This window comes from Xiphophorus couchianus, chromosome 4, assembly GCF_001444195.1.
Source record: "Xiphophorus couchianus chromosome 4, X_couchianus-1.0, whole genome shotgun sequence".
Taxonomy (NCBI): domain Eukaryota; kingdom Metazoa; phylum Chordata; class Actinopteri; order Cyprinodontiformes; family Poeciliidae; genus Xiphophorus; species Xiphophorus couchianus.
The window spans coordinates 11,717,420-11,739,790 of record NC_040231.1 but is presented as its reverse complement, the minus strand read 5'-3'; the positions used below and the strand labels follow the sequence as shown (position 1 = coordinate 11,739,790).

Below are 22,371 nucleotides of genomic sequence, written 5' to 3'. Positions count from 1 at the left end.
TCAAGTATCATTTTCAGTTAAAAAAACAAGTGACATTGTTACAGTTTTTAAGATCAATTTCATTTAATCAAAACCAGAGGTTGATAACAGAATTCACTGCATCACAGGATTGACAAATAAGGCAGGCATGAATTTCCCTTTTTGAATTTAATAACAAAAAGGTAATCAACGTTTCTGGTATATTCTAATTATTAAGATGAAACTAAGTCTGTAGTTCAGAATGTGCTAGTCCATACAGATTTTCAGGTATTTTCAATAAAACAGACAAAAATGGTCAGAAATTGCTATTATGAATAAATAAATGAATAAATGACCCTGCTTGGTTTTCATAAATACAAAGGGAGATTATGGTAACTTTGTATTTCACTTTCCACACTTTTCCTTCCATCTGTTGCATCCTCTATTCTCCTATCAAGAAGCCATTATGACAGCCAAGCTACAGGCGAAAGGAAGTCTAAAACTGTGCTGAAAATGTATCTTTTTACCTGCAATCACCATCAAAACATTTTAAGACTTATGCTTTACTTAAGTGAATCCTGTTTTATAAGTATTACATCACCTGAAAATATTAGGAAAAGACATGTGCTGTGATGTTGGCCTTTATTTAAAAGGAAGACAAATACAGATACCAATTTAGACAAAGACAGCTCTAAACATGTGAAGTATTCCCTGGCCTTTAGCAGCAAGAGAAAGATCGTTAATCTTCTACAGCTGCATAGAGACACACCCATCCTAAAACTTAATAGAATACATCAATTGCACCAAAACAAAAATATACTGAGGATGTCTAGATACAACCAAAATCTAGCAAAACCATTGGAAAAAGATTTTAGCAGAAGCTATAAGGCAGGGTTGACAGAAAAAATACTGTACCTGCTACACTGAAATATTTTAGGATAGTAAAACATGTCTCGATGACAGTAATAAAAAATATTCAGGCATAAGGTGGCCGTAAGACAGGTAAAAGAGTCATTTCATATGATTTCATGGAGAGTTTTAGGATGCCTTAAAATATTCAGTTAGTTTTATTTGCATCAAGAGACTTTACTACCAATTTATGTTTATGTAAAATTTAGGCATCCTCCTATGGACTGTCATTCCCCATAACCCGCAGCAGAAAGAAGCAGGCACAGAAAATGAAGGAATGAAGCTAAATTATCATTTGAAAACTATATTATGTATTTCCTCTGATTCTTTTTGTTTGTTGATAAAAATGTGTTAAACAGTCTGAAGTGTTTAAGTCTGGGACAAGGCAAAAACTGAAGAAATCTGAAGGGAAAATTACACCGCTACATATTTGTATGTATTTTATCAGAATAAAAACATATCAGAGATAAGTGCATATAATAAGGTGCGTGTTTTTGGTCCCTGCATGATTCTTCGTGCTAGACAAGATGTTTGCCAAGCATGTCAAATGTACAGCATCTAGTGACACTGCTCATGCTCAGCATGACTTCCTTCAGATTTTCCCACAGGACTTGTGCTACTTCACACTGACAACCACTTTGGAGCCATCAGCAGACAAACCTGAGCAAGCACTATGACAGGTGACCGTGTTGTACAATCAAAAAAGCTTCTCACAAACACACAAACACTCATGCATACGAACACAGTGCTCTGCACAAGCACAATGATGTTGTACATTATAAATCTTCACAGAAACACATACCCAGACATGTTTTTACATCAATGTTTATCACTTAGGAGCTTCATTCAATGATTCATAGCTTTAAACAATTAATTACAGTAACAAAGATTATGTCTGATTTCTGACAGAAATGAACTTCTAGGTTCAACAGCTGACCCTTTTGAACCTAAAACATTAAGGTAAATATGATATGACAGCCTTCAAGTGTCTACTTTTAAATTAAAGATAAAGAGGGATTTCACTTTTCAGCTTCAAATTGAATCCAAATCAACAAAAGAATGGCTAAACATAAATTCAAGTTTTGGGTTGGCTAAACAAGAGTCTAGAACTAAACAGGTTTAAAGATGCTTAGCAAGATAGAATGAGGAAATATTACTAACACACACAGGACAAATAGAAATGAAATGTTGAAATGAAACACCTGCACAACCAGGGCATTTTTATATACACCTTTTTCTCCTAAGTCAGTTTTGAGTATTTTTATTGAAGTATAGATTATATAAGTCACATTGCAGGTGAAAAGGGGTTATAAAATGATTAATCATTGCCTCAGTTTTAAAGTCTCAAAAAGCTCAAAATTTAACTTTTGAGAGCTTCTGTAGCTTCTTTTATGTGTCAAATCTGCAGCTCCCATCAGGTTTTGGCACCCAAAGTAACTAACAATTGCAAAAAATATTAGCTGTTTTTACAGAGCTAAAAAAAAAAAAAAATCAGTCCAAATGATAAAATTAAAACACAATCTCAGAACCATAAAGGATTACAGTAAATCACACTGTGCAAAAGTACATTTTATGTTGAGGAGAACTCAGCTAGGACTAAGGCCCCACGTTTGGAGGCCTTAGTCCTCGACGCGGACGTCGCGGGTTCGACTCCCGGTCCCGGCGACCTTTGCTGCATGTCTTCCCCCCTCTCCTCGCCCTTTTTCCTGTCTGCCTACTGTCGCAAAAAAATACAAGCCACTAGCGCCGCAAAAACTCTTCGGAGAAAAAAATGGAAAAAAAACCAAACTATGAATTTGGTGATTATCCAAGATGGAGTTCAGCTTTAGTATTGCCTATGAGGAACATAGTTTTTTTGTCATAACTGTGATTTGTTACATTAAGTTGTCGAAATATTGACCAATTTGCAATTTAGAGTTTTATTTATTAGTTCATATTGTTTCATGCCTATTGTTTCTCCTCGCTCTGTCTTAGTAAACAGCGGAGGTTGTGTGTAATCATCTACACAACATAACCTGAATAACTCCAGTCATGTTAGCTCTCTGCTGGCATTAATCAGAGCCTGGCGTATTAATGAGAGCGCGGCAGCTAGCTAATTACACCCATAGATTCTGCAGCAGCCCATTAAATATACAAATGACAGAATTAAAGAGCCCAGCCTCTTCTGATTAATCTTTAAATGGGGAAAAACTAATGATGTCTGTGCAAACTTTCCCTTCACACGTTTCTCCCCCTCTCCTCTCAACGTCAGTGCATAGCAATCAATCATATTAATTAAGGAAAAATAATTTGTATCATTTAACATTTCCCTCTTTCCTGCTCACTTGCTGCAGTACAGTGCGCTGTAGTAGAGGTGTCTGGAAATTATCCAAGTCTTATTTGTTCTTGCATTTATTTATTTTTTCTTTTTTTCTAAAGTATTTGTAATGTTTCATCTAACTTCATTAACTGCTGATTGAAGAAATACATCTGGATTAGCAAAAAAATATAAGCAGGACATCTTCCCCATTCCAATTAACCCACTTCATGCCTAAAATGTGAAGAATTACAAAGAGGAAGACAGAGATCCATTTCTATTTAAATGCATTATTTTACAAAGAACAACATATGTCACTCCTAACCGAGACACACAAGGTCGTTAATTCAAATGCAACCAAGAGCAGGAAGTCATACAGCAGGAATATAGATAGGTAAGATGAATGAACTAACAGGCATTTATGGAAACGGGCACTCAGAGGTTATTCATATCACAGCATGGTTACATACTGTTCTGTTTCATCTAAAGTAAGATTCAGTGTGGCCAATCTTGACCTCAAGTACCTTTTCAGGCACTAAGAAACATTTTCAAACATAAGTGAAGGGGTTTAATTTATGGAAACATGCACTCCGATCGCAGTAATTGCACATGGAAAATAACCTATTTGACCAAAAATAATGTTAGCAAAGTGACCATTAAGCAACAGGTGAAAGGGTAAATATTATTAAATTTCAAATGGTAGAATTTGTTTTACTTTAAATAGGATTTACCATGCACAATATTGACCCTGCTCAAGGATGAATCCTTAACATGTTTTGGATATAAAACTACCTGCAATAAGAACTAGTAGAAACAACAAATAAATAACAGCCATGGAACAGGGGACAATGTTGACAGAGAAAAATTTTGATTTTTTTACTTCATAGTCCACAAAAAATTCCAAGGGACCAATGCTACTGATGGAGCCATTGCTTCAAGGCTTGAAAAAGTGTAATTAAATTAGAAAAATTTATTTAAAAAAAGTTTAACTTGCAAAGATCAATAACGTAATGAAAGGTCAAAGCAAAAGACACAAAACTACAGCAATTTAGTAATTATAAAAAAAAGTTACAGTTGTATAGTTATCATTGCTGGAGTTACAAGGTTTCCACGAGATATCAACGATTGACGAGTCTCTCCTCTGTGATCAATTGACTCTCAAGGGGGCATTACACTGCATTACATTCATAATCCAATTTGGCTTTGATTTGTTCGCTCTTCCGTGCGCTTCTATGGGAATAATTCTCTGCAGATGATGCTATTAGTATTGACGGTTGTAAAAGGGCGACGGTTTGAGGACTGCCGACACATTGATGGTCCAGAATAGATCCGGTCTGAAAGTGATTGTCTGATCCATTACCCTTTATGAAGGAGGAGACTGGAGGGGGCAAAGAAGCATGTCTCAATAACAAAAATCATCAGTTTGTTGGCAGTGTTCAAAGAAACTGTTTACCTTAGTTCTATAAGGACACAGAAGAGATCAAAAACGTAATTTGTTGATCTGGGAGTATACCAAGCATACTGAACGATAATCGGGTAAAGTGGAAAAACACGGCAGAATAGTCATTTAGTGTCTAAAATAGAAAATAAATGTACTCCCAGTAGACAAAACAATATGTCTACAAAAATCAAAATTTAATCATGGATTCTTTAGCATAAAACAAATATTAAAATTACTTATAGACAGTGCAAATTATGTTTACAATTAATATAGATATTAATTAATTAAAAAAAAAAAATAAAAACATGTTTTAAGGATGATTATGTGGACATCAATAACAACTTTCTCTTTAAGAGGATTAGAAATTAATAAATGGCAATGGAACAGGGACATTATCACTAGGTTTCAGAGACTCTTGTTGCCCAAAGATGCAACTTCAATTTTTGACATTTAACATGGTTTTAATGTTATCACATAACCTAAACGTTAAAATGTATCATATCTCTTTTTGCAGAGACAAATATTACTGGTGATACTTAATTTGTACAAAAGAGGGAAGCAATCTCAAGTGGCATCAAAGAGCTTTGCATGCTCAAATCCTACTGATTAGTATCAGCAGTCATTAATTATGAGCGTCAGACTGGCTGATGTTCTCAGATGAAGCAGAACATGTTTGGCTGTGCAGCTCAACCCTCTAATGATGCTGGTAAACAGAAAGATAATTGTCCTTTAAGATTGACTGGGGAAGTCATTCTAAAGGAATGTTACTGTATGACAGAAGTTGTTGTGTAAAGACCTGAACATAAAAATACATGTATGTGTATGTAACTGTACTCACAATCTAAAGAACACCAAAATGGTTTTAAAGAGCCGATATTTTGTATTTTTCAAGGCACACAGTGCCATTTTATACTGCAATTAAGTAACTTCAGATGCCATAAAAATGCTGTATATATCAAAAATGACTGAAAATAAATTGGGCTTCATAATTTGACATCTTGAAACTGGCCTTGGTCTCTTTAAGAAGCTCCTGCTCTTTCCAACATGCTGCTTTCAGTACAATATCACAACAAAGTTTCTCATAATGCCATTAACAGTACTAAGCAGTGTTGGACTGAGACGTAGTTTGTTTGATAAGCTCGACAGACTTGCAGTTCCACCAGGTGTTTGCTAATTGCTGCTGCTACTACTAGTCTTTTGGAGCAGTGTGGGGCAAAAGTTCGGCTGGGAATTGCAGCTCCAAGGAGAAGCTTTGGGTAAATAGGTGGAGGACTGTGAGAGCGAGTGCTTCTGCACACCGAGTGGCAGCCACAGGAAATTCAAACATGCATGAAAGAATCAAAGCAACACTCCCGGTATGTTTTTGATGAAGAAATAACATTAAAACAATATAGGAGGTTCAAAAATTTCTATACCCCCTATACTTTCTTTTTATCATTAAGACTTAAAACCAGACGGAAAACACAAAGGGCAACTCAGGACAAATTGAGGACAATCAGTGCAGAAAAATGACATTATTTTTGTTCAACCAATGCATGTGTGGATTTGTACTATGTCAGAAAAAAATTAAAACATCCAAAAAATGTCTAAATCTCTTAAGACTGGATAGTATAAAAATAAATCTCACTTAAGATGTAGCAAAAATAATTTAGACATAATTCCTTACCTGTAAAGTCAGCGTTATTGGGAAGAGTATTACTGGGAAACTGGTAATAACCATTCCCTGGAAATCTAGTTCCTCTGATAACTGGTTCTTGTGGGTCAGAGAGTGATACGTCTGTTCTCTCCACCTGTAAAAGAGAAAAATATAGTAGTAAGAGTATTAATATAATATACTGTGCAAAATGTATTTTGTAAACTTAAATATTAGTTACTGTTAGTAATTTTATTGTGCCCACAACAGGGATTGTGATTTGTCTAAAATGTGTGATATTAAGTTTTACACTGGAAAAAAAACCTCCAAAACATTCCCAAGATTTTTGGGAAAATATTTTGTTTAGACTCATGAAACCAAAATCATGAGCCCCATTATATCCAGCATAAAACTAAAGACACCTCAGATGGAGAACATCCTGCTGAAATGTCATATTGTGATGACCTGTGTCTGTTTTACTACTTAATAATCTGAACCATTTGGGGGGTCAAGTAGCTCAGTGGTAGAGCAGTTGCACCTTAAGCCGAGGCTGCAGTATTCAACACAGTTGTTCCTGGTTTGAATCCTGGCCCCAGGATGCATGTCTTACTGCTCTTCCTCTAGTTCAGCTACTGCTGAAAAGAGGCCACTATTGCCGTAAAAATCTTTAAATCAATAATAAAAAAGACCTGCACAACTTGATGGAACCATAAATTCTGCTCTTTATCAGAAAATGTAGCAAATCAGTTTGCTTATAATTTTTCTGAAGCAGATCAAAAAACATTTAATGAGGTTGAATTAAAACAACTCTGTAAAGAAATGTGGGCCAACATTTGACTTATGAGAATGACAGTCAGTTATGAAAAACAATTGATGGCAACTGTTGCCAATAAGCTCTCACTCAGACTTAGAGGATGCTTGACTTTCAACACAAGCCAGGTTAGTCTGAATAGCTTTTTCTAAATGAAATCAGGATCTGAAAACTGTTCTTTGTATTTACTCAGATTATCTTTCTCCGATATAAAACTTTTGATGATCTGAAACATTTAAGTTTTTAAAAAAAAAAACAAGTAATAAAATAACTGAAAGATCATAGAGAGTTTAGATGTATAAATAAGGAATTCCTTGTAATAAGTGCATTTTCAAGTGGATTAAAATCTCTCAAAATCCGACCACTAAATGGTGTGGTTCTACTAAGCATGTAGAACAATTTCTAGCACATCTGCCTTCGGATGTGAAATGCGTCACTCAAAATAATAAATGTCTATCATTACAATAAATAGATCATTAAAGTTATTTGAGACTTTCTCTGGAAACCCTGGATATGTGCACTAACTTAACAACACAGGTAAAGACCGTCTAATGAGAATCTGTGTCATTAATCTCTGCAGGAACTATTTACAATATCTTATTGTAGACCAAAGAGGGGAAAAAAACTAATTTACATTTATAATAACCAAATAACCAAATAAATAAAGCATCTGATAACTTTTAATTAAACTGTAAACCAGTTATTTTACCTGGTAAAGTGGGCTAGGACCATTAAGTTGAACTGGAGGATCCCAGTCTATCTGAATGGTCGTTTCATTTACAGGATGTAATCGAGGTGAAGACAATCCTGTAGGCACTGAAAAAAGAAGTGGGAGAAAAGATTAATCATGCAAATTGTATATTAATAATTTGAGATCAAAATGTATTTGTTTGCTTTTTTCCTCCATCAATAGTCCCCAGATGACTTGGGCCAGGGCCAGAATTAGACAGCCTGTATACTTATTGTAGGTTAAATGTCTAAAATGGTCTGTGTAAAAAGATGTTAATAACATGCGAAATGTGACAAAGGTGGACATGTGTATATGTTTGTATAAGAAGGCTACTGAAAATAAAAAGTTAAAAAAAATAGAATAAATAAATAATGTGAGATCAAATGGGATTTTGTTCAGATGATTGAGTTTGTCTCCCTGAAACAGCATTTTTAAGCAAAATTTTATTTAAATTCAAAAACATTCTGACAAACTTTGCTGTCGTAGTTAACCAAAAATGTTTGCCATTCTATTTTAATTAGTCATGATATTTAAATGGATTTTATTCCCCTCACACAGTCCAGCATTGACAAAAGTAATGTTTTCATGCATGAAGCATCCATTTAATTTTCCTCCTTCACTTTAAATGTTAAATTAAATGTCCCTATGAAACATAGCAGCCAGTACACAGGCCATAATTTTATTGTGTATCATAAATAAATCAGCTGCAGACCGACTTGATATAGGGAGAGGTAGAATAATGGAGAGAGAAACATGTCATGTCATGGACTGGTATAGGGGTGGGATAGATGTGTGTACATTAAGTGTCATTCCATCACTGTTTCAGTGTTCGTTTCAGTAATTGTTTAAATGGCCTGTGGTGAGAGTAAATTAGCTCAGTGTGACAGATGTGGACCATGGTTGGTGTGAGTGGTAATAGAGCACTTAAAAGGGAAGTGGATAGCTCGTTTTAGACACCTCATCTAGGCACATCCAGCAATAAATTACTGCAAACCAATAGCAAACCAGTCCATTGATATGGAGCTATGGCAATAGACAATATAGATGTGGCAACAGGCAACTTGCTCAGAACAGTAGAGAGCAGTTTTTCTTTTCGTAAAGGTAAAAACTCTATGCAATATTAATAAAAAGAAGTTAGTGTTTAAGTAGAACATGAAGGTCAGCTTTAAGGAATTAAAACCAACAGTTTTTGTAAATAAGATAATACAGGCCACTTACTGGATTTTTTTGTGAAACCCTCAATCTTGTGGCTTGAAGATTTGATCAAATTAAACCTTAGCAAGCACACCAACTCACATATTCAAGAACCATGCAAAAGCATTTGTTATCAAGGCACAAGAAGTCAATAATCATGCAGGTCATGTTTCTTCACAACACAAATGAAAAATATATCAGACAAAATTAAACTAGAGGAAGCAGTCTGTCCACTCTTTAGTGTCACTTTCTGTAGTTGAGGCAATGTAACGAAAAAGCTCACATTTGTTGGACAAGTGGTCCAATAGAATGCAAAAGTCTACTTTTACTATTAAATATGCGCTATTCTACTACTTCACCACAGACACCCTAACACACACAAAATAATTTAGGCAGAGAAGGTGAGAATGTTGATGAACCAGTAAAACAGCAACGTTAGCTTTGCTGACCTGGACCTCAGTTCTGTTATTTTACATTGTACCAGATTTGCTGGCCCTCTTAGGGTTTAAGGTCCAATTTTAGGCAAAGTCATTGGCCTTTTCTTACCTTTTTTCCATGTCAAAGAACACAGAAATCACAACAACAGAAGATAAACATGTGCAAGTGGAGGCATATAATTAAGTGAAGGATTGATATTGATCATATAAGATCACAAATCTTTGTGTTTTCCAAATCAATCGTCTAATAACGTGTTACAAAATGGTGATGCAATATTTGGCTATATTTTTGCTGACCATTTCAGTGCTCATTGATTCAAGTAATCATACACACCACAGGATAAGAAACAAAATACAAAATGACAGAGCAGAGAGTTAAATTACCAAACTAGAGCAGAGATATGTTCACCTTAGAGGTGGTCTGTGGGTTGTCCTTGACTGTTCCCATCATTCTTCTTCTCTGCCTCTCTGATATTTTCTTGGTCTGCCACTTCTGGGCATAACAAGAACTGTCCCTGTGGTCTTCCATTTCCTTACTATGTTGCTCACAGTGGAAACTGACAGTTTAAATCTTTGAGATAACTTTTTGTATCCTTCCCCTAAACAACTATGTTGGACAATCTTTGTTTTCAGTTCATTTAAGAGTTGTTTTGAGGTGCCCATGATGCCACTCTTCAGAGGAGATTCAGATTGGAGAACAACTTGCAACTGGCCACCTTAAATACCTTTTCTCATGATTGGATACACCTGGCTATGAATTTCAAAGCCTAATGAAGTTACCAAACCAATTTTGTTTTCCTTAAGTCAGTGAAAAGTAGTTAGGAGTATTCAAATCAATAAAATGATAAGGGTACCCAAATTTTTGCACCTGTCCAATTTTGTTTTAATGCATATTGCACATTTTTTGTTAGTACAATAAACCTCAATTCAATACTGAAACATTACTGTGTCCATCAGTTATTAGATATATCAAACTGAAATAGCTGTTGCAAACACCCAAATATTTAGAAATAAAAATAAGATTAATAGGGGTGCCCAAACGTTTTCATTCGACTGTATGTATATATATGTATAGTCATTTATGATGCTATTATATTTCCTTGTTGGTCAACTAAAATTTTCCTCAGTACTATGGCACTGACATTTCAATGAAACTCACATGTCTTCCTATGAGTTAACTAAAACCTAAAACCTGCAGTAAGCTAACTGTTCACCTGAAAACTTGATTTTAGTTGTCAACATGGTAATGAACCAGTTAAATCATGGAAAGGCTCCCATGAGGGGGTGTCCAGGCATGTTTCCTGTTTTTACAGTGGCTGCCATGTCTTAACAGGCTCTTAGCAGACAGCTACACCATGCACATAAGTACACCACTTATTGACATTGTGATCCCTTGCCTTGCATATTTCTTTTCTCAGGAAGGGCCTCAGGCCAATTATGCATAAATCAATAAAGTTCCTGTTCTGTTGAGTGGTGTTACAACGTAAGCGTGTATGTGTGTATGTCTCTCTGTGTGTATGTCTTGTAGAACAAGCAGTTATGGATGTAGGATACATAAAACATCACAATCAGTCCCTGATTAGCCACTTACTTTACAATGTGATCAATAACTTTGCAGGGAGACACACCATCGAAACCATGGCAAATGCATCAACACACTTCGACGGAGATCTCCTTCCTTGTCTCATTATGTCCGCCACCATGTGTGCTCAAACATTTAGTCGTGTTCTTCGGTGTAATTCCAGCGGTTTCACAGATGTCGTCTCCTCACTTACAGCAGATGGTAACTGACTCTAATGGTCCAGGCTTATGTAAGGGACATTTATCAGTGCATCTGCAGCATGCTCGAGTACGTCTTACCAGACACACAACTCAGTGAGAGGATAAATCTCACCAGAACATCGTGAGATTCAGGAGATCTCACGATGCTAAAATGACAAAATTTTCAAGCAACTTACAGTTCTACATAGAAACCTAAATATTATATTTTGACACTAACTTAACGTTTCATATTCCAATACTGTTCATATAAGTAATAAAATTAATTTCACACTGATTTGGCTTTAATTTAAGAGCTAAAATAAAAAGGTATAAGGTACCATGACTTCTGCTATAACAATCCCCAAACACCCAGAGAAGAAGCACATAGTATATAGACTATTATGATAAAAGACATAGTAACAAATAAGAAAGCAAACTCTACCGAACAGCATGCCATTATCATTTCTTACAGTGGAATCAAGGGACATCTTTGGCGTAAGATGAAAAAAAAAACTGTGGCAACAGATGTGGCTGTTAAAAATACATTGAATGAGTCAACTGGGTACAATATGCCATATTGAATTGTACAGTATTACAGTCAAGAGAAGTCTTTGGAAATCACTTGAAATAAACACTGTCACTGTGTCAACAGATGTAGCCATTAAAAATACATTTAAACAGCCGACCAATTACAAAGCAAGACATCTTTTATTGCTCTACACATGAGGGATCAACACAGAAATATTTGCAGTGTAGCTCTTAAACATGTGTTGAAAGGTTGAAATCTCTGAGCAAGTATTTTCTTTCATCAGTTTTGCATGCATTGTGTGTTTACCTGAAACTGTTATCTTTGTTTAAAAGACAGCATAATCAGAAAGCTTAGAAATCCTAAGATAACAGATGGAAATGTGTGTCGTGGGAACAAGTTTTCATACTGCTATTTGCTATCAGTGAATAAGACAAATAAAGCCAGAATTAAAATGTGAACTGCAAAAAAATGGAGGATTGTTGCAGATTATAGATGGACAATCTAATGAAGTCTGCGACAGACTGGCGACCTGTCCAGGGTGTACCCCGCCTCCCGCCTGGAACGTAGCTGGGGATGGGCACCAGCAACCCTCCCGACCCCATTAGGGACAAGGGTGAACAGACAATGGATGGATGGATGGATGAATCTAATGAAGTCACTAAAAACAATCTTACGTCTGTGTGTCGATTCTGGAACCATTTAAATGCTGTACAGGCTATTAATCTACAGAGAAAAACCAGAGAGACAAAGTATGTGTGTTTCTCTAACTCTGTGTGTGTCTGATTCATGACCAGCAGGAAGTGTGTGCTACGCCACATTTTTCTCTTTGTAATTAACAGTAAATTGTTTTTACTGCTGGCACCATAATATCCCCTCTGGTTAGCATGACCAATGCTGTCACCACTCAAGCATGCAATGACTGACTGCTCTTCCTAATGTGCTTGAGCGTGCCGATGGGAAGCTTTGTTACACTACATGATATCATTACTATATAACATGAAATACTTTTGTCAATATCAATGTTAACTTTTTGAGCTGCTATGTATTTGTGTTTTTGTTTGCACTATTTAAATTTGTTTGCACCTCAGCCAAACTCATTCTGCATGATGTTGGCAAGCTTCTCTAGTATTATATGCCTTCAAAGTTCCTCCCACTGTTTTAACACATCCTTAAGTGATTCGCTAGTGACAGCAAACAAGAATTACATACTGTTGGATATTGGATTCACTAAACATATCTGACAATACTGAATGTTTAAAAACTGAGTTAGCTGTAGATTCATCCAAAAACATCAACTGTGGCATACTGATCTAATAAAACTCTGTGATAGGCGATATCAAATTTAAAAGTGTTGCAAGTCGATTGGCAGATTGGTTGTTTTAGTCCAATCTGAAGTGTGAGGAGTGTCATGATTAGGTGGTTGTAGGTGGTGAGGATGAAGTGGAGGACTGAGGTGGGTGAGTAGTGATGATGGTTTAATGATGAAAAAAGGACAAAAATCCAGGCAGCACAGAGGAGCAAAAGCTAGGAGCTTTTAGTAGTATTTTACTACTAAAATACCACTAGTATTTTTTAATACTGTCACAAAATAGTGACAGTATTAATAAATATGTAGAAATCATATTGTTAAAGTAACACACTACTGACTTAAAATAAATTTGACTTGTCATTTGATGCCTTGAAATTGGGACTCTGTCTATTCTTTCCAGCGCTACACCTTCAAAACATCATCACAACAAAGTTTTGTCATGATACCGTTAACAACTGTAAGGAGCGTTGGACTAAGAAATAGTTTGTACTAAAAACTCAGCATACTCGCAGTTCCACCAGGTGTTTTCTAATTGCTGCTACCTCTAGTCTGGAGGAGGTGAGTGGGGGAGGTTAACTCTGTGAGGCAGAAGCATCAACTGGAGACTGCAGTTTTGAGGAAATATGCAGCACTTTGTGAGAACAAGTGTTTAGGCACCACAAATGGCTGCCACAGGAGATTCCTCAAACATGAATGAAAGAATCAAAGCAGCACTCCAGGTATGTTTTTTTACTGAGGGAACCACGTTATAACATGAAATAAAGTTCAAAAATGTTTATTTTACATAATAACCCCCTTTAAGAGCCCATCTTTTCCTTTGTCAGTGTAGAAAGGAACGAACCCTTAAGTATACAACAGAAAATATAATTAAGCTTGTGTCAAGGCATCTTTTTGTTGTACCTGCTGGTAAGGTCTGCCCCGTGCTTGGCAGACTCGTAACACAACCCATTCTTGTGCACAGTGCAACCGTGAAGTTGTAAACGTGGTATGGCTTCAGTCCTTCTACAATGTGAACAGGCCATGATGATGCTTCCATCCTACGCAAGACCTGAAAACAAGATAAATATTTAGAATCAAAAGATCATACATAATGACAGCTAAGAGAATAACCATTCAAAAAATCAATATTTTTTTTTTTACATTTGGACTAAAAAAGACATGTTTTAACCATCATATCTAATATTTTTCATTGAAGAGCTCACCTGACTTATGACTGGAGGAGCATAGGGGTTGGTGGTTTGCTCAGTTACTAAGTTGACTCTGTACTCTGTGACTTGTCCCCTCGCAATGATGCCGTAGCCCTCAGTAGTGTTCCACGTTACGTTGAGGGTGGAGGATGACAGTGCAGACACATCTGGAGGAGCAACAAACTCGGGGGCTGAAAATGGACACAATAACATTTCAACCATAAGTTGCAGCAAAGTAGCAGGACAAGAAGGGAAGAAAAAGGCAGAAGAAAAACACAGAGACCAAACATCTCATATTCTCTACCTTTGAAGTATACAGTACAGCTCTGGAAAAAATTAAGAGATCACTTAAAAGTATCAGTTACTCTAATTTTACATTTTATAATTATATGTTTGAGTAAAATTAACATTTTATGAATTACTGACAATATGACTCCGAAAGTCCAAGCAAAAATTTAGTATTTATTTGCAGAAAAAGAGAAATGGTCAAAATAACGACCTCAAATACTGCAAAGAAAACAAGTTCATATTCATTTAGAAACAACAATACTAATGTTTTAACTCAGGAATAATTCAGAAATCAATATTTGGGGGAATAACCAGGAGGTTCTCAATTTTTTATAGAGCTGTATGTTATGTTCTGTCAGTATTTTATAGTTTAAATAGGACATTACATTATCATTTTTTACTGAAAATTCAGTAATTTCATTATATATACACAACATGAGAAATTTCTAGCAAAGATAACATGGACAAATCATTCTTATGTGAACTCAGTGGTTTTGAGTCTTGTGCAATTCTATGGTTGTGATAACCACAATTACACGACAGATTAGAGAGGGAAATTCTTTATTTCACCATTGATGGCATCAAACTGTGAAATATGCTATGAAATGTGATTTATGGTCAACATAACCACTGTCATATCTCTGCCATCCACCCTGCATATGTATGTGCTAAAACCCTGGCACACATTTCACATCTAAAATCGTGTTATCACATGCTTGTTATCCAGACACACAGCTGAGAGTGATGTTGGAGGCAATCATTTAGTCTTAATGAGCCATATCATCTCTTTGAAATTCAAATACCTTAATGAGTTCCCCCTCCCCCACATGCACTTTTTATTTCCCTTTCCATTTTTTTCAATCAATCTGACAGTTACCCTTGTTTCCTTTTTTTTGTCTTTTTGTTGAATTTCTTAACTATTACCTTATTTCATTTAGTAAGCAGATGACTTCTCCATAATTTACACCTACTGATGCATATCTAGCGGAAATTTCTCGTGGTCTGGCTTCTTTCTGAGTTGTTACATTAAGGTGGTGTAAAGAAGAGGCTCACATTGGAGAATTTATTTCTTATCTGGTCCAGGAATATTTTCTCACACTGTGCTTTCTCACAAATCAGCAAGTGTTCATGACCTTCTTCTGTCAAGAGAGAAACTTCTGCTTGGACATATTTCCAACTTGTAGAGTCTATACATAGTCATCTATCATCACAAGGTCAAACTTGATGCCAAAATATTACTCAGATCAGTACTGAGCTAACAGTTAGCTGGTAGATTTACCTGCTGAGGTAAAGAAACTTAGCAGTTGTAATGAGGATATTTTTAAAACCATTTATGAAACATGGTTTCTAAATAACAAATGAAAAAAAGACTGTAAATGTATTTGCCTTCCACCCATTTTGTATACTACATGGAAATCAATCATTATGTTTCATGTCTATTTTACATATTGCTCTGTTATGTCTACACAGGGAAAGCGAGCCCATTGATCTTCAATATTAGAAAGTTACAGCAGTGGATACAAACCTCCCTCCAAGGTGTGTGCTGTGGTCCATTCTGATGTGACATTTCCAGCACTGTTGATGCTTACAACTCTTAGTTGATAGGCTGAAAATGCCTGCATACCCTCTATAATGGTACTACTTTCAGGAGGGGACAATGTAGTCTTTTTGGTTGAATTTTGTTCTGTGAGGACGCTTGGATCCAGCCAACCAGAGCTGGAGAAAACTCTTGTCTCGGAGGTAAATGCTGATACATTCTTTGACTCCAGTGGTCCACGGAGAAAGAGCTCATACTTGGTGATAATACCTGTGCCAGGAAAAAAGGAAAATCAAATCAGTATATGAAACATGAGTAATAATGACGTTATGCTTCCAAAAATTAAGATTTAGTTAATTAGTTTCTATGCTGCCTGAACAATCACAATACAGTCATACAGCAACAATCTTCAGTCAGAGGATACTTCATTACAAAACTGACTGCTAACCAGAGAGCCTTCCTGTCCACCACCATCCACTAGTTTTTGAAGATACTTAAGATTCTTGGATGATAAAAAATAAAAAGGCTACTTTTATTCTTCTCCATCCACACCATCTTAACCAGTAAAATTTCAAGGTTGGCAAAGACAACAGTACTGAATTTGGCTCAGAGAAATAAAAGAGAGACGACTTGTTTTTAAACCAATAATAGATAAAGGTGCAACAAGAAAAACAACAACTAATGTGAGTTCAGGGCACAGTTGGGAGGGAAATGATCAATAAGAGCAAAAAGACAAGAGATGAAAACAGGGAGAAACTCAGGTTTTACAGCTTTGTTTGACACTGAGCCTTAGAGCTACTACAAAGCTCTCTGGATTTACCAAAGACACTCTCAGTTCAGTGTGTATGTTGAGAGTGTGTAGGAGTTTATGTGTTTGTGTGCACTGTTATGTTGTTCCTATTCAGTGTGAACGAAGAATGTAAACATCCCTACTATTGTGTTTCCTGAAATTACACGTTTATATGTAGGGGTTTTTTTTACAGTTGTTCACATTGACAGAGAATGTTTGGGGTTGTTCTGTATTATGTAGAAAAAAATAAAGGAACTCAATACAACGTAAGCACAGAAAGACGGAGTGTATGCACATGGCAGTATACCATTGGGCTGACTCGGAGGCTCCCAAGAAGCATGCAGTGTATGAGGTCCTGTAGCAGTGATGTTGGGAGCAGACTGGTTTTGTGGTGGTGCAGCGGCTGTCAGAAAATACAATGGAGGGCTAGAGGTGCAACCCCCAGAAGAGCAGGCCTGGAGATTAGAACAAAACTTTATTTTAATCTTAGGAGAAACAATGGCCAAGTTATGGCCAAATTTAAATAAGTAAAAATATTGCACATGGCACCTGGGCATACCTACCTCCAGTGTTACAGAGTACTGTGTGAAGGCCTTCAAACCGCTTGCCACAGCCTCTGTAGGTAAACCTATGTAGTGAATAACTGGCTCTGCTTTATCAGATAACTCCACTGATGATACCACAAACCTAAAAGACACAAATAAAGAAGATATGATCAAGTTTTGCATTTAGTTGTATTATTATCCCAGTATTCTGTTTAATTTAAGTGCAATGGTGGGCAAATGGGCAGCTAAGAATATATGCAGAGTATTTTAGCTGCACAGACACCAAGTAAACATGTAGACAGTAACTTTACAATATGAGCAAATTTTTTTGTCAATATTTTTCCAGTCTCATTTGCCTCATTTCATTTTGCCTACTAGATACTCCCCACCTATGTTCACTACAAAACTTCAAAATCTATCCTAATCTTTCAAATGTCATTTGAACTTGAAGTCCAAAACATTGCACAGGCTGCAACAAGAAAAGCTGTATAGTCAAAGTGCTCTTTCTATAAATACTCAGTCATTACCTTTCGACTGGGCCTGTATCATTTCTTGGTATGCTCCAGTTAAAGCTTGCACTGGTTGGGCCTGGTCGTCCAAGGAGGTTTAAATGAAGCTCCTCTCCAGAAGGTGGAGCTCCTAAAGTCTGGTACGAGGCTGAAGCACTTATTGTCTCACCAGCTACATTAGCTGTGATGAGCCAATAGGAATAGTTGGTAAAGGGAAACAAACCAACGTCCACAAAGGATTCAAGGCCTTGACAAAAGAAAATTAAATTAAGTCAGAATACACAATACAGCAGTATTTATGCCATGCAAATAAAATTTGGGAAAATTAAACCTTTGAAAAGCTGTGTTGGTACATACTGAAAGGAAAATGTCTCTGGAGGTTATGAACTGACTGTCCATCCCTCATGAGGGTATAGTTGAGCCTATGTGAATTTGGGGAATCAGGTGGATGCCAGGAAAGACGGATTGATGAGTAACTAAGTACTGAGCCAATCGGTGAAGGCTGCTGTGAAGGAGCTGTACAAAGAAACAAAACCAAAATTAGAAGGAAAATTAGGAGAAACAAACAGGGTTTGAATCATTTTATTAATTCCAAAAACTGGTGAACTGTATTAATCAAACTAAAGACTGATGGTACCCACATTTGCTGCATCCAAAAGGGTTCTCAGGATCAAAATGACTTGCTCCAGGCTGGCAAGAATCACACTTGTCTCCGGTTACCAGCAGTTTACACACACACATTCCTGTGTCTGGATCACATGAACTATTGACACTGCCCTCTGGGTCACATGCACAAGGCTGGCATCTATTTATGACAAAAAAAAATGGGAAGCAGTAGTATGAGGAAATATCTCCTATGCAATAGGGAATTAGTGAACTTTAATGGCTCATATGGTGTTCTGTTGAGAATAACAGTGAACTCTTCTCAAACTTTTATGAGGTTAAGGAAGGTTTCTTAATGAACAAAAACTTAAAACCATCTAAGTTGTCTTTGACACATCACATTGCTTACACAAAACTTTTTTTCTCCCAAAACACTCCACACCAAAATCCATAGAAAAAGTGCAGCTTTTCCACACATCCAAACAACCTGCTCATGCACAACAATAGAATGGGAATTGTGCAAAAGATTTTTACAACCTCCAAATCAATCAAGTGTGTTCACAATTATATGAACAGCACATAACTGTTGTGCTGTTCCTTTCCACTGTCACCAGTGTCACCAGTGGAAAGGAACAGCTTGCTGTATTTATAACAATGTTGACAATTATGGCTTAAACATAATGAAAAGCCAAAAGATAGTGTCTCAGAATATTAGAATACTGGGAAAAAGTTAAACCCAGGAAACTCATGGATTTAACTTAAGTTTCAAGTGAAATCCTAATCAGCTAATAAACTCAAAACACCTGCAAAGGTTTTCTGAACCTCTAAATGGTCTCTCAGTCTGGGTCTTTAAATTATCTTTTCTTTTAAGATACTTTACTTCTGGTGTTAAATAAGTAGCCTAAACTGAATTACAATTTTGACTTATGAATCTAAACATTGTGTGATGTTTATAGGACTCAAGATTAGTTACTGCGAGGTTCTGAAACAGCCCCTCTATAGATGCTGTGAGAGTAGTCTGGAAGCCTGCTGGAACCAAAAACAAAAAGTAAATACATTATTAAATGTGTCTTCAAGAATGTGTAAATGTTTAAAGATGACTGTGTGTGTGCTTGAGAGTGAGAAGTGCCGGGTCATCTCCTTAACACTGTGAGGGAAACCCTAACCACCATCTATCCCACCCCATAGCTGTGATATTAACTTCATACCCCATCAGAGTCGCCAAAGTGTGTGTCCATTTGTGTGACTGCATGTATTTGTCTGACGGTGTCTGTGTCTAGGTCACTGGTTTGGTGTTACCCCCGCAGGGCCAGGGCACTGGGTGAGCATACGGCCACCCACCTTACACCTTTACAAACACACACACAACACGTGGTGCAGTATATGTGTGTTGGAGAACATTTAGCACACCAGTCTGGCAAACTGAATCGGTATAAACCATGCTACTGTCACCTACACACAAACATTATTGATGTGTGTTTTTATTCGCTGCATACTGTACTCACATATTATATGCATCTCTCTCTCACACACACACACACACACGCACGCACACACACCCCCCACACACCAATGCACCTTCTTTATTGCTGTGTGAAAAGCCACAGCCTCGTAAAGAGGCGCAAATTTGTCCTGCCAACTGGTGCACCAACACGGATACACACGCTGATACAGAAAGTGCCACAGTGACTCGACCTTCACTCCCTTTTCCAAGGAGAAACACCAACATTGCACCCAGTCTTCCTTTTATCAATGAGCCTAAAAGTGGAGTGTTTGTGTTTTTATGTTTTTTCATGCCATTAGGGAGAACCATTAATGCACATTAAATCACATTTCAGCATGAAATTTAGGATATACATAGAATAAATTGAATATCGTCACCTTCCTAGTAGTAGTAATGGCCTAAGTCATTTTTTGCCAAAAGTGATTTTTGCAAAAAACATCACTACCTCTTTATTGCCAAAAGATGAGATAAAAGAAAAAAAATCAGTTTTGGCAAAGAATGACTTTGGTCATTATTCTAGGAAGAATAATATGTTATAATTCTTTTAAACATCTTCTAATCTTGTTCTTTATACAAAATTTTAAACAGACTGTCTTGCAAAAGTATAAACACTCAAACTTACAGGGGTTAGCAAAAAGTTGTACACAATAATGTGCAAAGCTGAAGTGGTGAAATGTTTAATTAAATTAGCTTTCTTTAGTAGTAGACAAAATGGTTTTCCAGGTTTAAAAAAATCGTCAATTAAATCTGATGCATGTCTTATTCTAAACCATCTCCATCCTTCTTCACAGCTGAGAGATCTCAGCCACAGCCTGATGTCACCTCTAATTAAGCCACACCAGAAACTAAAGCTATCAGACAAGGTCAGCTAAAATACGCATCAATATACCAATGTACACACACAGAGTGGACAACTGGTCAAACAGTCTGTGGTCAATCCATCTACTATGACACCTTGTAGAGTGTGTGTGTATGGATGAGTTTAATACTGTGTCTAAAGTGAACAGTTATTTGTGGATGAGTGTTTTAAGCTGTGTGAGCATGTGAGATGGCCTGCAGGTAGCAACATGAGCAGCAAAGGTCAAAGCAGTTCTTAACTCATGTAAGTCATCTGTCTGCTCACCTTTCTACAAACTCTTCATATAGGGATTGCACCTGGAGGCGCTCTATGAGTAGCTACAGAAATCCATGAGTTTCTTTAATGGAGAAAAAAATAATTGGGGGAAAAAACTTTCTAAGATACACAACTGATGCGGCATCAGGTAGCTCAGTGGTAGAGCAGGTTCACCATAATAAAGTAACCTTTATTGAACTACTACTGATTAAAGGCCACCAGTGAAGATGAAAACCTTAATAGATATACAATTAACATTTCTCTTTGTTTATTAACGTGTGAGAGGGTTTGTGTTAAACCTACCTTCCCAGACCAGGGTTAAATCCAAAGAACATCTCACGACATTGGTCACAGCGTCTTCCTCCCACTGAGCGATGAGCACAGACACACTGTCCATTCTGGCTCTCACAACTAAGCTGCATTGCTCCCGTAGGATGGCAGTCACACTCCAAACACACACTGTGATCTGGAGTGAGGTAGAAGCCTGGACAGAAATAAATGAAAAAAAAATAAATAAATGAAAAATTTATTTATGCACTGCATGTTTGCAATCAAACATGCAGTGCAGTATTTTGATGAATGATAGCAAATTATATATATATACTGTATATATAACGTTTATATAAATGCAACACAACAAGTCTTACAATAATACAAGGGTAAATGATTTTGAATGCAGCTTAATACAGTTTGAAGCAACCATTTATGCTTTCAGTCATAGTTAATAAAATGTGTTGTTTGCCATTTATCTGTAATAAAATTTAACACCGAACCAATAAAAGTGTCTGAGGTTACATTAGGCACTCCACATTTCAAAGCATAAATCAATAGAGATAATTTTTCTCAATGCCTGTGAGCTGATAAATACATTAAATATTCTGTTAGCCACTTAGGCAAGTGTTACCTATTAAATGTGGACCATAAGCTTGCACTGCAACAACAGAACTATTTAAATATTACTGTTCAAACATATGAAAGTGAACACATTATGAGAAAACATAATCAAAATATAAATGTAAAAATACAACACTGACTGCATTCAATGTGAACATCTTTAAAAATTGTCTCAAAATGTCCACCATCACAAATGTTTTGCTGCTTTTATCACACAAAACCAATCAAAAGGACAAAAGTAGGTACAGCTGTACTCATAAAAATCTTACAAAAAAAACAAAAACAACAACAAAAAAACTGAAATTCAAAAAACAAAACAAAAAATGCACAAAAATGTGAAAATGTCTATATTCACACACATATCAAACAGAATCCCAACACCTGGAACATTT

The 22,371-nt window shown here is 36.4% G+C and overlaps 1 protein-coding gene across 1 annotated transcript in view; it reads right to left on the bottom strand.

The window, feature by feature from the left end:
- The window catches only part of ush2a (Usher syndrome 2A (autosomal recessive, mild)), a 204,694-nt gene that overhangs the window by 132,794 nt on the left and 49,529 nt on the right, over positions 1-22,371 (bottom strand). Inside the window, exons 19-29 of the mRNA XM_028013714.1 lie at positions 21,389-21,569; positions 18,506-18,669; positions 18,222-18,380; positions 17,883-18,111; positions 17,374-17,497; positions 17,118-17,265; positions 16,009-16,290; positions 14,211-14,386; positions 13,909-14,056; positions 7,758-7,864; positions 6,271-6,394 (exon numbers count right to left, since the gene is read on the bottom strand). Coding sequence (XP_027869515.1) covers positions 6,271-6,394; positions 7,758-7,864; positions 13,909-14,056; positions 14,211-14,386; positions 16,009-16,290; positions 17,118-17,265; positions 17,374-17,497; positions 17,883-18,111; positions 18,222-18,380; positions 18,506-18,669; positions 21,389-21,569 — 1,842 coding nt within the window. The remainder of the gene's footprint in view (positions 1-6,270; positions 6,395-7,757; positions 7,865-13,908; positions 14,057-14,210; positions 14,387-16,008; positions 16,291-17,117; positions 17,266-17,373; positions 17,498-17,882; positions 18,112-18,221; positions 18,381-18,505; positions 18,670-21,388; positions 21,570-22,371) is intronic.